At 41.6% G+C, this 14,039-nt stretch overlaps 1 protein-coding gene across 1 annotated transcript in view; it reads left to right on the top strand.

Annotated features, from left to right (window-relative positions):
* The window catches only part of RNLS (renalase, FAD dependent amine oxidase), a 170,572-nt gene that overhangs the window by 141,047 nt on the left and 15,486 nt on the right, over nucleotides 1-14,039 (top strand). Inside the window, exon 6 of the mRNA XM_056530080.1 lies at nucleotides 5,282-5,457. Within this exon, the coding sequence (XP_056386055.1) occupies nucleotides 5,282-5,457 (176 nt within the window). The remainder of the gene's footprint in view (nucleotides 1-5,281; nucleotides 5,458-14,039) is intronic.

Raw genomic sequence — 14,039 nt, 5'->3', positions numbered from 1 at the left:
CATCCTGTGCGGTTTTGTCAATTTTTTCCTGCCTACCGCGGTTTTTGGTCCCGGTGAAAAACCGTATTGAAAGGTATACGTTTTTGTTTAACATGGGAGTCAATTGGAACCGTACAAAACCATATGTGCGTACGGTTCCATATGGTTTTCACCATATGGCTTTTGACTTTGCACAGTTTTTTTCTTGGAATTTCAATCAAACAAGTGAAACTTTATTCATAATGGAGTGAAAAGTTAAAAAAAAATTCTTAAAAAACTGAAGCAACTGGTCATCATTTTTCAAACCGTATACGGATTAAGATTTGTACACATGTTTTGATACAGTTTAGTCAGGTTTTGAGAAATCCATTTTTTATCAAAAACCTGATACGGGAACTGTATTGCAAAAACGTAGTGTGAGCGCAGCCTTAAAATCATACATACGCAGTTGCCACTTAATACATTTAAAGGGAGCCTTTTTCTTTAAGCTAGTGCTTTTATTTTAAACACAAAAGACCTATAGACTGTAAAGTTTTCTGAGGTCACTTCTTGCTCATATTAAGTGGGTCCAAGAGTGAAATTCTACCTCCACAATTTATTAGTCTTATGTAACAAATATATGATCCCAGTACAGATTTGCAAGCAGCAGCCAACATTCACTGACATGCTCTTTCTTGTTGGACACTTTTCATGCTTTTAATATTGCTCTTCAGGCTGTCCAAATCCAGCTATAATGAAGAACAGTGTTTTAGTCCACTTAAAGTTTAACTCCGTGTTTACCGTTTAGAATGAAGTGTGCAAATCCCTTGACTTTTTTTTTCTGTTTAAAAAAAAAAATACAGAACAAGTTAACAACATTATACCATACTATCAAGTCGTCCTAGAACTATCAAGTCTTCCTAGAACTGCTTATATAGGTGGCTGAAACTGATATGCATCATAAGCAATTATTGAAAAAAGGGGGCATTATTTAATTTGTGTATATCTATGTCCTATTGTACAGAGGGGTTTGTTATGGTGATTGCATGGTGGTATGGTTCAGGACCCTGCATGTCCTTCCTTGAATATATAGTAGAGGTTGGTAACCATGTAAGAAAGCTGCAACAATTTACAATTTGTGAATAAGCACTTTTGTAGGTTCATTGTTTTCAATGAGGATGGTGGACCCCAGGTAGTGAGAGCCCTGGATGCCTTTTCTACAATCCAGCCCTATTCACAACACATTTGGTTGGGCACTCAATGAAAATATATATTTTTTATAGACTTTATAGTATAATTGTACGGATAAATCTTCCTTGGCAACCAAAGCCTCCTCAAGTAGTAACATTTACTTTAATATATTAACAAGACTGAACAATATAGGTGTGCTCTGTCAACATATTGTAATACAAAGAGAAAAAAAGGATCATGCACCCCTAGTGAAGCCCGTAGCGGGAGCTGGCAGAGTGATAAAGAAATGCACTCAACGAGTATTGTTGCGCTCAGGGGGCAACACCTGTTTAGATGTATTAATCAATAGCGGGACTGCCGCTTTGAACCCAACTGGATATAGGTATTGTTACAACTAGCGCTCCAGCCAGACACGCTGGCCGTGAGCGCTCTCCTGTCCCGTCGTCCTCTGCCAGCGTTGCCACGGTTCGTATCGCGGGATGCACCCGCATATGAAAAGGGCCAGTACGCCTTTAATTGGTTACTGCTGCTCGCTGACACAATAAGTGTCAGCACTTCCTGTTTACCCTTGCCGGATCTTTGTGTCTTGCTGCCTAAGAGAAAGCGCACCTCCTGTGTGTTCTGCTATTCCGTTTACCAGTTCCTTCAGCTCCGTTCCCTGACCATACTCCAGTGCTGCCTGTCCTGACCTTTCAGCCTGTCCCCGACTAAGAGTTTGCCTCTTCCTCCCTGTACCACATTACACCTCGGCAGCCTATGTGGACGAGTCAAGTCAGGGGTAGCGACCTGGGTGCCGCCTGCCGCTGCAAATCCATCTCGCATTGCGGCGGATTCTGGTGAAAATCAGCGGCACCTTAGACTCCGCTCCCTGGTATGGCTCACGCTGTCATCCACACGGGTTCAGCGGATCCACTTCACCACTGCCGTTACAGGTATCCTTAACCCCTTAACGATGCAGGATGTATATTTACGTCCTGCGCCGGCTCCCCCGATATGAAGAGGGATCGCGCCGCGATCCCGCATCATATCGCGTCGGTCCCGGCGCTCATCAACAGCCGGGACCGATCGCGGCGATGTGCGGTATTAACCCTTTAGAAGCGGCGGTCAAAGCTGACCGCCGCTTCTAAAGTGAAAGTGACCCGGCTGCTTAGTCGGGCTGTTCGGGACCGCCGCGGCGTCCCGAACAGCTTGCAGGACACCGGGAGGGCCCTTACCTGCCTCCTCGGTGTCCGATCGGCGAATGACTGCTCCGTGTCTGAGATCCAGGCAGGAGCAGTCAAGCGCCGATAACACTGATCACAGGCGTGTTAATATACGCCTGTGATGAGGATGAGAGATCAGTGTGTGCAGTGTTATAGGTCCCTATGAGACCTATAACACTGCAAAAAAGTAAAAAAAAAGTGTTAATAAAGGTCCCTAATAAAAGTTTGAATCACCCCCCTTTTCCCATAAAAAAAATAAAACAGTGTAAAAAAAAAAAAAAAAAAAAACATATGAAGTATCGCCGCGTGCGTAAATGTCCGAACTATAAAAATATATAATTAATTAAATCGCACGGTCAATGGCGTACGCGCCAAAAAATTCCAAAGTCAAAAAAAGCGCATTTTTGGTCACTTTTTATACCATTAAAAAATGAATAAAAAGTGATCAAAAAGTCCGATCAAAACAAAAATCATGCCGATAAAAACTTCAGATCACGGCGCAAAAAATGAGTCCTCATACCGCCCTGTACGTGGAAAAATAAAAAAGTTATAGGGGTCAGAAGATTACATTTTTAAACGTACAAATTTTCCTGCATGTAGTTATGATTTTTTCCAGAAGTGCAACAAAATCAAACCTATATAAGTAGGGTATCATTTTAACCGTATGGACCTACAGAATAATGATAATGTGTAATTTTTTACCGAAATATGCACTGCGTAGAAACAGAAGCCCCCAAAAATTACAAAATGGCGTTTTCTTTTCGATTTTGTCGCACAATGATTTTTTTTTTCGTTTCGCCGTGCATTTTTGGGTAAAATGACTAATGTCACTGCAAAGTAGAATTGGCAACGCAAAAAATAAGCCATAATATGGATTTTTAGGTGTAAAATTGAAAGGGTTATGATTTTTAAAAGGTAAGGAGGAAAAAACGAAAGTGCAAAAACGGAAAAACCCTGAGTCCTTAAGGGGTTAAGGACTCAGGGTTTTTCAGTTTTTACACTTTCGTTTTTTCCTCCTTACCTTTTAAAAATCATAACCCTTTCAATTTTACACCTAAAAATCCATATTATGGCTTATTTTTTGCGTCGCCAATTCTACTTTGCAGTGACATTAGTCATTTTACCCAAAAATGCACGGCGAAACGGAAAAAAAAATAATTGTGCAACAAAATCGAAAAAAAAACGCCATTTTGTAAATTTTGGGGGCTTCTGTTTCTACGCAGTGCATATTTCGGTAAAAATTACACATTATCATTATTCTGTAGGTTCATACGGTTAAAATGATACCCTACTTATATAGGTTTGATTTTGTTGCACTTCTGGAAAAAATCATAACTACATGCAGGAAAATTTATACGTTCAAAATGTAACCTTCTGACCCCTATAACTTTTTTATTTTTCCACGTACAGGGCAGTATGAGGACTAATTTTTTGCGCCGTGATCTGAAGTTTTTATCGGTATGATTTTTGTTTTGATCGGACTTTTTGATCACTTTTTATTCATTTTTTTAATGGTATAAAAAGTGACCAAAATACGCTTTTTTTTGTACTTTGGAATTTTTTTGCGTGTACGCCATTGACCGTGCGGTTTAATTAATGATATATTTTTATAGTTCGGACATTTACGCACGCGGCGATACCACATATGTTTATTTTTTTTTTTTTTACACTGTTTTCTTTTTTTTATGGGAAAAGGGGGGTGATTCAAACTTTTATTAGGGAAGGGGTTAAATGACCTTTAGTAACACTTTTTTTTTTACATTTTTTTTGCAGTGTTATAGGTCCCATAGGGACCTATAACACTGCACACACTGATCTCTCATGCTGATCACTGGCGTGTATTAACACGCCTGTGATCAGCATTATCGGCGCTTGACTGCTCCTGCCTGGATCTCAGGCACGGAGCAGTCATTCGTCGATCGGACACCGAGGAGGCAGGTAAGGGCCCTCCCGGTGTCCGATCAGCTGTTCGGGACGCCGCGATTTCACCGCGGCGGTCCCGAACAGCCCGACTGAGCAGCCGGGATACTTTCAGTTTCACTTTAGAAGCGGCGGTCAGCTTTGACCGCTGCTTCTAAAGGGTTAATACTGCACATCGCCGCGATCGGCGATGTGTGGTATTAGCCGCGGGTCCTGGCCGTTGATGAGCGCGGGACCGAAGCGATATGATGCAGGATCGCGGCGCGATCCCGCTTCATATCGCGGGAGTCGGCGCAGGACGTAAATATACATCCTGCGTCGTTAAGGGGTTAAGAGGTTAAATGGGTATTCCAGGAAAAAAAAAAATATTTTTTTTAATCAACTGGCTCCAAAAATTTTTTACAGATTTGTAAATTACTTCTATTAAAAATATTAATCCTTCCAGTAGTTATCAGCTGCTGAAGTTGAGTTGTTCTTTTCTGTCTGACAACAGTGCTGTCTGCTGACACCTCTGCTTGTCTCAGGAACTGTCTGAAGCATTAGAGGTTTGCTAGGGGATTTTCTCCTACTGTTGACAGTTCCTGAGACAAGCAGAGGTGTCAGCATAGAGTACTGTTGTCACACAGAAAAGAACAACTCAACTTCAGCAACTGATAACTACTGGAAGGATTCAGATTTTTTTATAGAAGGAATTTACAAATCTGTTTAACTTTCTAGAGCCAGTTGAAAAAAAGTTTTTTCCCTGGAATACCCCTTTAATGGTATACACAGCTAGGAAGAAAAAAACAGCACTGGTATGAGGAAAAACACGATTTTAGACAGATGTTTCATCAGGTAAGGTGTGCACTTTACCTGACGAAGGGTCTGTTTCAGACAGAAAACGCTAAATTCTGTTTGATTTACAATAAATACTTTTGCTATGGTGTTTTTAGCGATCTAAAAAAAATGTTAAACCGAAACAAAAAGGCAGTATAAACACACCCTAAACTGATTTTTTTTTTTCTTTTTAGAGTCTTCTGAAATTGGGCCATCCCTTGTTGTCCACACCAGTGTACCATTTGGAAAAGAGCACTTAGAGCAAGAGAAAGAAGCTGTACAGCCCCTGATTCTGAAGCAACTAAATTCAATTCTGCCAAATCTTCCTCAACCAAGGGATGTCAAGTGTCAGAAATGGCGATACTCTCAGGTAAGCAGGTTTATAAATAATTATCTTATGCTTCCTAAGTAGGGAAATGATTCATTGGCCATATTCCGCTTAAAGGGGTTCTCCAGCCCTAAGACATCTTATCCCCTATCCAAAGGATATAGGATAAGATGTCTGATCGCCAGGGTCCTGTGGCTGGGGGCGTATTCCTTTGGATAGGGGATAAGATGTCTTAGGGCCGGAGTACCCCTTTAAAGCATACCTGTTGGTTAAGGTAACTTTGTGCAGGTGTTTGAGAGTTATCATTATTTCTTTTTAATATATAACTGTGCCACTGTGCCACTTTTCACTAGTTTATTACCAGATTAGAGCTTGCTGCAGGCTCAACCAGGCTCTACCACTGCTCACTGAACTTATTCCCCATCACAACTCCCCTCCTCCCTCTTCTATTTTTATAGACTTTTACAGGCAGCATGTAAACTGATCTCTCAGTGAGCAATTGGTTATTCATGTAAGCACAAACACAGTACAGAATTAACCTATTTATTTATTCTGAATGATTGTGTAGCGGGTAGTCTGATAAGGAGACATTTTTCTTTGATAAGATATCTTGCAAAGTTTTTACATATGCTTGTACTTTGATTTTTCAGTTTGTTAAAACATCAATGACCATTTTATTTCAAGTTTTTAGAGGAACAAGAGACAGCACTTCTGTTGGTATGATCAGAAATAACTAGAATTTTAATTTTATTTATTTCATGCAGAGAAACACTATAGTGTAGTCCAGCAACATTTTGTGTTAACCGCCCATTATCGGGCTAGGGCACAATGGAGTGAGGCATGGGCGCAGTAAAGAGAATCATGTCCTTTACCACCACTGTTTTAGTCCTGGATGTGTGTAATGCTATTGATGTGTTGGTTTTTTTTTTACTTCATTGACTTATCTTTTCCCCAGTATCAGCTTATTTATTTTTTTTACTTTTCTTTTAAAAAGTGACCTTGAATGGAATCTTCCCAGGAGCACTACTTCTTGTCAATCTATAAATATAAAAAGAGAAGGCCTGACTCACTGACTCATTAACGCCCGGCCTAAACCCTTGGACCTAGAAAGCTGCATTTTTTCACAGGTGTTGTTTTTAAGACGTAGACAAGGAATAAGAAAGTATTTTTTCTATATTCAACCCTTAAGGGGGGTGAAAAAGGGATTGAAAGTTTGTATGGAAGTCCATCATTTTTGAAGCTAGGAGCATGAAACGTTGTTTTTAGGCTTTGAATTAGTGAAACACGTGTTTTAACGTTTTCTAAAATTCCACTGGTGATCAAAGTTGTAAGAATTCTGGTTGTTTGGATGCCCATAGACTTTACCCAGAACGGCCTCATTACTATAGGATTGTAAAAAGTAGATCTATGTTCCCCCAAATTTAACACAAGCGAAGCCGCGGGCAAAAGCTAGTGAAGTATAAAACTTACATTATTTATAGCACTAAGGGTCAAGTCAACACTAGACCCTAAACCATTATTTTATCAGGATATATATGCAGAATTACTAGCTGAAGTGCTGTGGAAGTCCCCAAAACAGCAGTGTCCATGCGGCCATTCAAGTGAATCAGTTGTGTATCCTAAGCTGCAGTCCCAACCACTACTACACCTTGTATGGATGTTGCATTGTTAAAAAGTACCTGTCAAGATGGTCCGGTGGCAGGATATGTTTAAACTTCCTGGTCAATCTCAGAGCCCGAGACTTGCACTGAGACTGCCGTGACTTCTGGAAGTCCCATACAAGATATGTTTAAACTGCGCAAGTCTCCACTACGGGATTGACCGGAAAGTTTGAACATATCCAGCAACTGGACCATCATGACAGGTACTCTTAAATGCTGCATTTAGGCAGCCATGATGATGCAATGAATTCTGCTACCCACTCATTCAATCACTGATTGATTGGGGTCCTGTGGGTTGTACTTTGTAAGGTCATGTACAGATTGTCTATCCTAAAGTGTAGGCAGACATTTTAGCATTTTTTTCAGCTGCAATATCCTTTTCTTAGGTAGGACCATTAAGTATAATAGGAAGTCAGCAACTCACTCCTCACTAGTAGAATACTCAATAACTCTAAAAGAAGACATTTACAGCATTGTAATAAATATTTAAAGAAGTCACGCATTTCCTATAGCAGCCCACTCATTTGTCTTGGAAGCCAAAACTTTTTTTTTTTTTTTCCATGTGAAGGAAATAAAAGGCTCACTGTGTGAAATCCATTATTTTGATGCTGAGTTAGCAACTTGAATTACTCACAGGAGATTACATGAATAGCAGTAAATATTAGCATTAATAACTGTCCTATGTATGCAGCATGTTGTGTGGGGGTGGCTGACATCTATCTATGCACAGCTAGCAATGCCGCTCATGTCTTCTCAGCAGACTGCATAGTAACTGACTATAAGGAAAAAACATCTTGCGTCTGACAGTAAATGCAGAATCCTTTTAATATAGGCTCTGGTATTGTGATACCTAGAAGATTGTACTTCAGGTCTTGCTCTTCAGGATGGCGTTGGTTGAGCCATGTTTTCTGACAGCTGAGGTTGAATGACACTACATCTCGCAGGCTTGCGACAGCATGATGCCCCAGCACACCATTGTGAACAGGGGGAATTGTATTTGATATCTATGTAGATGTGGGGCAGATGAACAGTAATGGACATTATATGGCACAAGTCCACGTCTAAAGGGGTTGTACAGGATTAGGAAAATGCAGCTGCTTTCTTCCAAAAGCAGTGCCACGTGTGTCAATGGGTTGTTTGTGGTATTGCAGCTCAAACGTGTCATTTTTCACGGCTCTGCGCTGATTCATGGACAGGTACTGCTTTTGAAAAAAAAAAAGCAAAAAAAAAAAACAACCATTTATTTTTAAAGGGAACCCGTCATATTAAAGAAAGAAAAATATAAAGCTGATGACTAGGTGGAGTGGCAAGTAGAAGTAGATAATAACTGCTGGATTTTTCAGGGGACATCACACTTCCTCTTTAAATAGCAGAGGGGTTCCAACAATAAAGCCTAGAGAAGTTTAAACTGAATATCATGATTTGCTGTTTGACTATGATAAAACAAAAAAGAAACCGAGGAGATGCGCTACATATACAATTTCCCTACGTGACGCAGGGTCCATATGTGGTCAGTATAGATGTACACTCACCTTAGCATGCTGTGCTGTGAGCAGGACACAAGCAATTGCCTTGAGTTACATCATCTTCGGGTGCCGCCAGCACCAGTCCAGAAAGGTATTTCATGCTATTCTCTCTTAGCAATCAATTTACTTACCAGTGCTGATCCGATATATAAGTGATCAGACCTCAAGGAACAGTTAGCAAAATTAAAAATGATATAATAATAAATTTGACTGATAAAATATAATATAAATGTGACTAGAGCTGTAGCTGGTTTAACAGTACGTACTTGATTAGATTAAAGGGGTACTCCGCTGCTCAGTGTTTGGAACAAACTGTACCGAACGCTGGAGCCGATGCCGGGAGCTCGTGACGAAATAGCTCCGCCCCCTCAAGACATCACACCCTGCCCACTCAATGCAAGTCTATGGGAGGGGGCGTGACAGCCGCCACGCCCCCTCCCATAGACTTGCATTGAGGGGGCAGGGCGTGACATCATGAGGGGCGGGGCTATTACGTCACATGCTCCCGGCCCCGGTTTCGGCGTTGGGTACAGCGTTCGGTACAGTTTGTTCCAAACACTGAGCAACAGAGTACCCCTTTAATATAGTGTAGAACTGCACCCTGTAAAATCAGCACACTGTTTTACTCTGCAGCAAGGGCCCTGCTCAGGGTACAGTTCTACACTATATGAATCTAAGTAAGTACGTACTGTTAAACCAGCTACATCTCTAGTCACATTTATATTATATTTTTTTTGTCAAATTTATTATTATACCATTTTTTATTTTGCTAACTGTTCCTTGAGGTCTGATCACTTATATTTTATTTTACTGTTATTTGGCACTACGGGTATAGTGCAACTCAGTACCTTGGCACAGATTTAGCACTTACATTTAACTTTTTAGTGTGTAGCCACCCATCCCTTTTAAGTTTTTTATTGCAATACTAACCCAACTTTACTCTGATACCCATCGTGGTACAGGAGTAATAAGAATGTACAGCAACATAAAAGAAAAAGGCAGTGCTTTATTGCAGTTTAACAAGTAAAACTGGACATGTTTAGACAGAGGACCTGTGTCTTTCTCATGTCCATGTATACAAGAAAGAGTATCAGTTAAAATATGAGCAGAAATGCACAGTAAGGCTAGGTTCACACTACGTTTTGTACTTACGGTTCCCGTATACGGCTGGGAGGAGGGGGTGCAGGGCTCACTCCGGTCGGCTCATAGACATGCATTGAATGCGGTTCCCGTATGCGGCTGAGTGCGGGCGCCACGATAAAGCCCCGCCCCCCTCCTCCCAGCCGTATACGGGAACCATAAGTACAAAACGTAGTGTGAACCTAGCCTAACCCAGAAGGTGACCCCACGGGCCAGGACATAAACAACTGTAAACTATACAGTCGGCACACCATATATGAGTATTATTATTATTATTTTTTTCAAATGCTCAACTTGTGGGACGCGCTAGCACCCACTAAAAAGTAACCTTGGAATTGTGGTGTCTGCATATATTAACCATACAGTTAGACCAATCATATAAAACTAAAAGCCAACTTTTTGAAACTTTAAAATAAATTATGAAAGAGCCACAAAATTCATATATATGCTGTTTTAATAAAATATGTTAAAACTGAGCATATTCGGTTTTATCTATTATGGACTAACACATGGAAATAGGTTGCCAGTATAGTACAGTGGTAAGAGATAGGAAATTAGAACAATGGGAGAGGGGGGGGGGGGGGCGCGGGTTTGATGATTGACATTTGAATTGTACTATGTACGGTAGTCTATTATGTAATGCCTTTCTGACACCACTAGATGGCAAAAGCAATTAAGAAAGTGGCTGATTTTAATGATGAAATAAGTGAGAAAAATCTTTATACCTTATTCCCCTTCTCTGCCCCACCCCCCTCCTATAATTGAAATGTGAATATGAGTACAAATGTAATCCATTTTATCATCATATAATAACTGAGTTACCTTATTTAGATCTGGGTCAATGTTCCAAATGTTTTTGTTGATGACTGTTACAAAGGTATTGATAGCCATTGCATCTCTACACAACAATACAAACAGGTCATTAATGTACTTCTTATGAATAAATCTTCAAAGCAACCCATAAATAAATTGGTGTATGAAGGAAATACCCCTGCACCCATTGCTGTACCGCATACTTGGTGATAGGTGGTGCCATCGTACTCTAAAAAATTGTTATTTAAGAATAGTTTCAGTCTTTTAAAAATAGTTTTTTGAATAGTGGTACATCATCTTAGTCCAAATAATGTTTGACACATTCTAGGCCTAATTCAGATCTATTAGTGTACAAAGCTGACGCATCCATGGTTAACAACATCAATACAGTGGTCCCTCAACATACAATGGTAATTCGTTCGAAATGAACCATCGTTAGTTGAAACCATTGTATGTTGAGGGATCCGTGCAATGTTAAATATTGGAAGGCATACTCACCTGTCCCCGCCGCTCCAGACCGTCTCCGCTGCCCGGGTTCGTCGTTCCTTATCGCCGTCATCACGTCGCTACTCACGCCGCTTCTATTGGATGATGGGAAGGCGTGCGCGGCGACGTGATGATGACAATGGAGAGTGACGGCGATGCAGGGGATCCCGAAGAGGATGGTCTGGAGCGCCGGGGACATGTAAGTGATCCTCACCGGACCACACGGGGCACCTTAACGGCTATCCGGCGCCAGCTGAAGCAGTCTGTGCTGCCGGATAGCCGTTTATGCGATGGCCCCGACATACAAAAGCATCGTATGTTGATGCTGCCTTCAACATGCGATGGCCTCTGAGAGGCCATCGTATGTTGAAATTATCGTATGTCAGGGCCATCGTAGGTCAGGGGAAGGGTCACCGTATGTCTTCCCATGGTGTAGATCTTTATCGTTTACAGGAAGTCAGCTGACCTAGGACAGACAACTTCCTGTTACAGATAAGGCCATAAAATTTTCTGGTGGTCTGAGTAGTGGTCAAAATGACCCAGTTACAGTAACAAGATGTGTGAATGCAGCTGAGCTGGGGAGAAACAAATGGCAATGTAGAAACAGTGATGGTGAGTGTACATTATATGGGCAACAACACGAACCTGGAGTGCTTCTTTAAATTTTTTTTCGTTTGTCAAAATTATTTAGAAGTAGGGATCGACCGATTATCGGTTGGGCCGATATTATTGGCCGATATTCACGATTTTCTAAGTTATCTGTATCGGCAATTACCTTGCAGATAATGCCGATAATGCGGGCACTTTAAATCAATGAACTGCAGCGGCTTTTGCGGGGCCAGAGACCGCCGCCGTCTGCTTCTCTCCCCCTGCCTGTCCTGAGTCCAACCACCACCGCTGCCAGAGACCACCGCTGCCACCCGCTTCTCTCCCCCTGCCTGTTCTGGGGTCCCGAGTCCAACCACCGCCGTTGCCAGAGACCACCGCTGCCGCCCCATTGCCTCCCCTATTCCCGGTTTTATAATTACCTGTTCCTGGGGTCCGCGCTACTTCTGGCTCCTGCAGCATCCTGCGCTGTTGCTGTGCACTGCGCAATGACGAGTGACCTCCTCAATGCAACGTGACCATCAGTGGCTCGGTGCACAGTGACAGCTCAGGACGCTGCCGGAACCAGAAGTAGCACGGACCCGTTAACAGGTAATTATAAAACCAGGGATGGGGGAGGCAATGGGGCGGCGGTGGTCTCTGGCAGCGGCGGTGGTTGGAATCAGGACCCCAGGACAGGCAGGGGGAGAGAAGCGGGTGGCGGCGGCGTTCTCTGGCAGCGGCGGTGGTTGGACTCAGGACAGGCAGGGAGAGAGAAGCGGGTGGCGGCGGCAGTCTCTGGCAGCGGCGGTGGTTGGACTCAGGACCCCAGGACAGGCAGGGGGAGAGAAGCGGACGGTGGCGGCGGTCTCTGGCCCCGCAAAACCGCTGGAGTTCATTGATTTAGAGAGCCGGGGGGGGGGGGGGGGGGGTAATTAAAATGCATAGAAAATCGGTATAAGTTATCGTCTATCGGCCTGAAAGTTCACAGGTTATCGGTATCGGCTCTAAAAAATCAGTATCTGTCGATCCCTATTTAGAAGTAAATGTTGAATTATTTGAGCTCAACGGGACTGTAATGCTATGTTAGTTTTCTTTATCACAATCTTTGAATCAAACCAATGCAAATGGAATGGGCATGCATTGCCTGCTAGAGAGTTGCATTTCCTTTCTTTTAGGACATAAATAATAACATACATAAGTGTGACTGACATACTATATAAACTAGATGTCTTTTTTTCCATTTCTGTTTATATTCAATTACTATATGTTGTAGTCAAGGTTCCCACAAGAAAGGAGTTGGTAAGGCAGGTAATATATTGTTGGTTAGTATAACTACAGAAGTGCAAAATATGACATAGTTATTCTTAACTATAGAGTAGAGCCACCAGTATAACAATAATTATAAGTTACACATCACAGTCCTATAAAGAATTGCACCACAAAGCAAACCTAACCTAGAAAAGAAGGTCACTGCATATATAGCCTCCAGCGAGTGGTCAGGAGAAAGGGGAAAGACAAGTAATGGTGTGCAGTTGGAGCACAGAGTATCAGCATTACCGAAAAAACTTCCCCACTCACAAAGCACAGGCTGGAAGACATAGACAGTGTACCTACCTACACAACACAGGGGTACTGGTGTTGTGTAGGTAGGTACACTGTCTATGTCTTCCAGCCTGTGCTTTGTGAGTGGGGAAGTTTTTTCGGTAATGCTGATACTCTGTGCTCCAACTGCACACCATTACTTGTCTTTCCCCTTTCTCCTGACCACTCGCTGGAGGCTATATATGCAGTGACCTTCTTTTCTAGGTTAGGTTTGCTTTGTGGTGCAATTCTTTATAGGACTGTGATGTGTAACTTATAATTATTGTTATACTGGTGGCTCTACTCTATAGTTAAGAATAACTATGTCATATTTTGCACTTCTGTAGTTATACTAACCAACAATATATTACCTGCCTTACCAACTCCTTTTTTGTCTGGCTATACTGTCCCTTTTAATTGCTTTTATTAAATGATGTTCTCAATAAAGTTTATTATTTATGTATAAAATTGGTGTTCCAGTGTGTATATAGGATTTATATTTAGTCATCAACACACTTGACTTTAAATATATTGGTATTATTTTGCCCTTTCTTTGGATTTACTAAGGTTCCCACAAGGATGCAGTTTCAAGAGTCTGTTATATTAGAAAAATAACGATTGTGTAGAATGTTAGAAGTTCTCAAAAATATTAGGACAGTTACCTTACTTGCATGTAATATCTCCTCCTTTACATGTATCTATTGTATGTAGAGAAAATCCAGTGCCTTTCAAAATAGTGGCTCAGAAATGCAAGGAGAATAATGCACACTTTAACTAATCGAAGTAGAAGCAAATCCTTTACCTGCAAGCTCAGTAATGCTGCTCACAG

Source organism: Hyla sarda, chromosome 7 (genome assembly GCF_029499605.1).
Source record: "Hyla sarda isolate aHylSar1 chromosome 7, aHylSar1.hap1, whole genome shotgun sequence".
NCBI classification, from domain to species: Eukaryota; Metazoa; Chordata; class Amphibia; order Anura; family Hylidae; genus Hyla; species Hyla sarda.
This window is presented reverse-complemented; position numbering and strand designations above follow the sequence as displayed.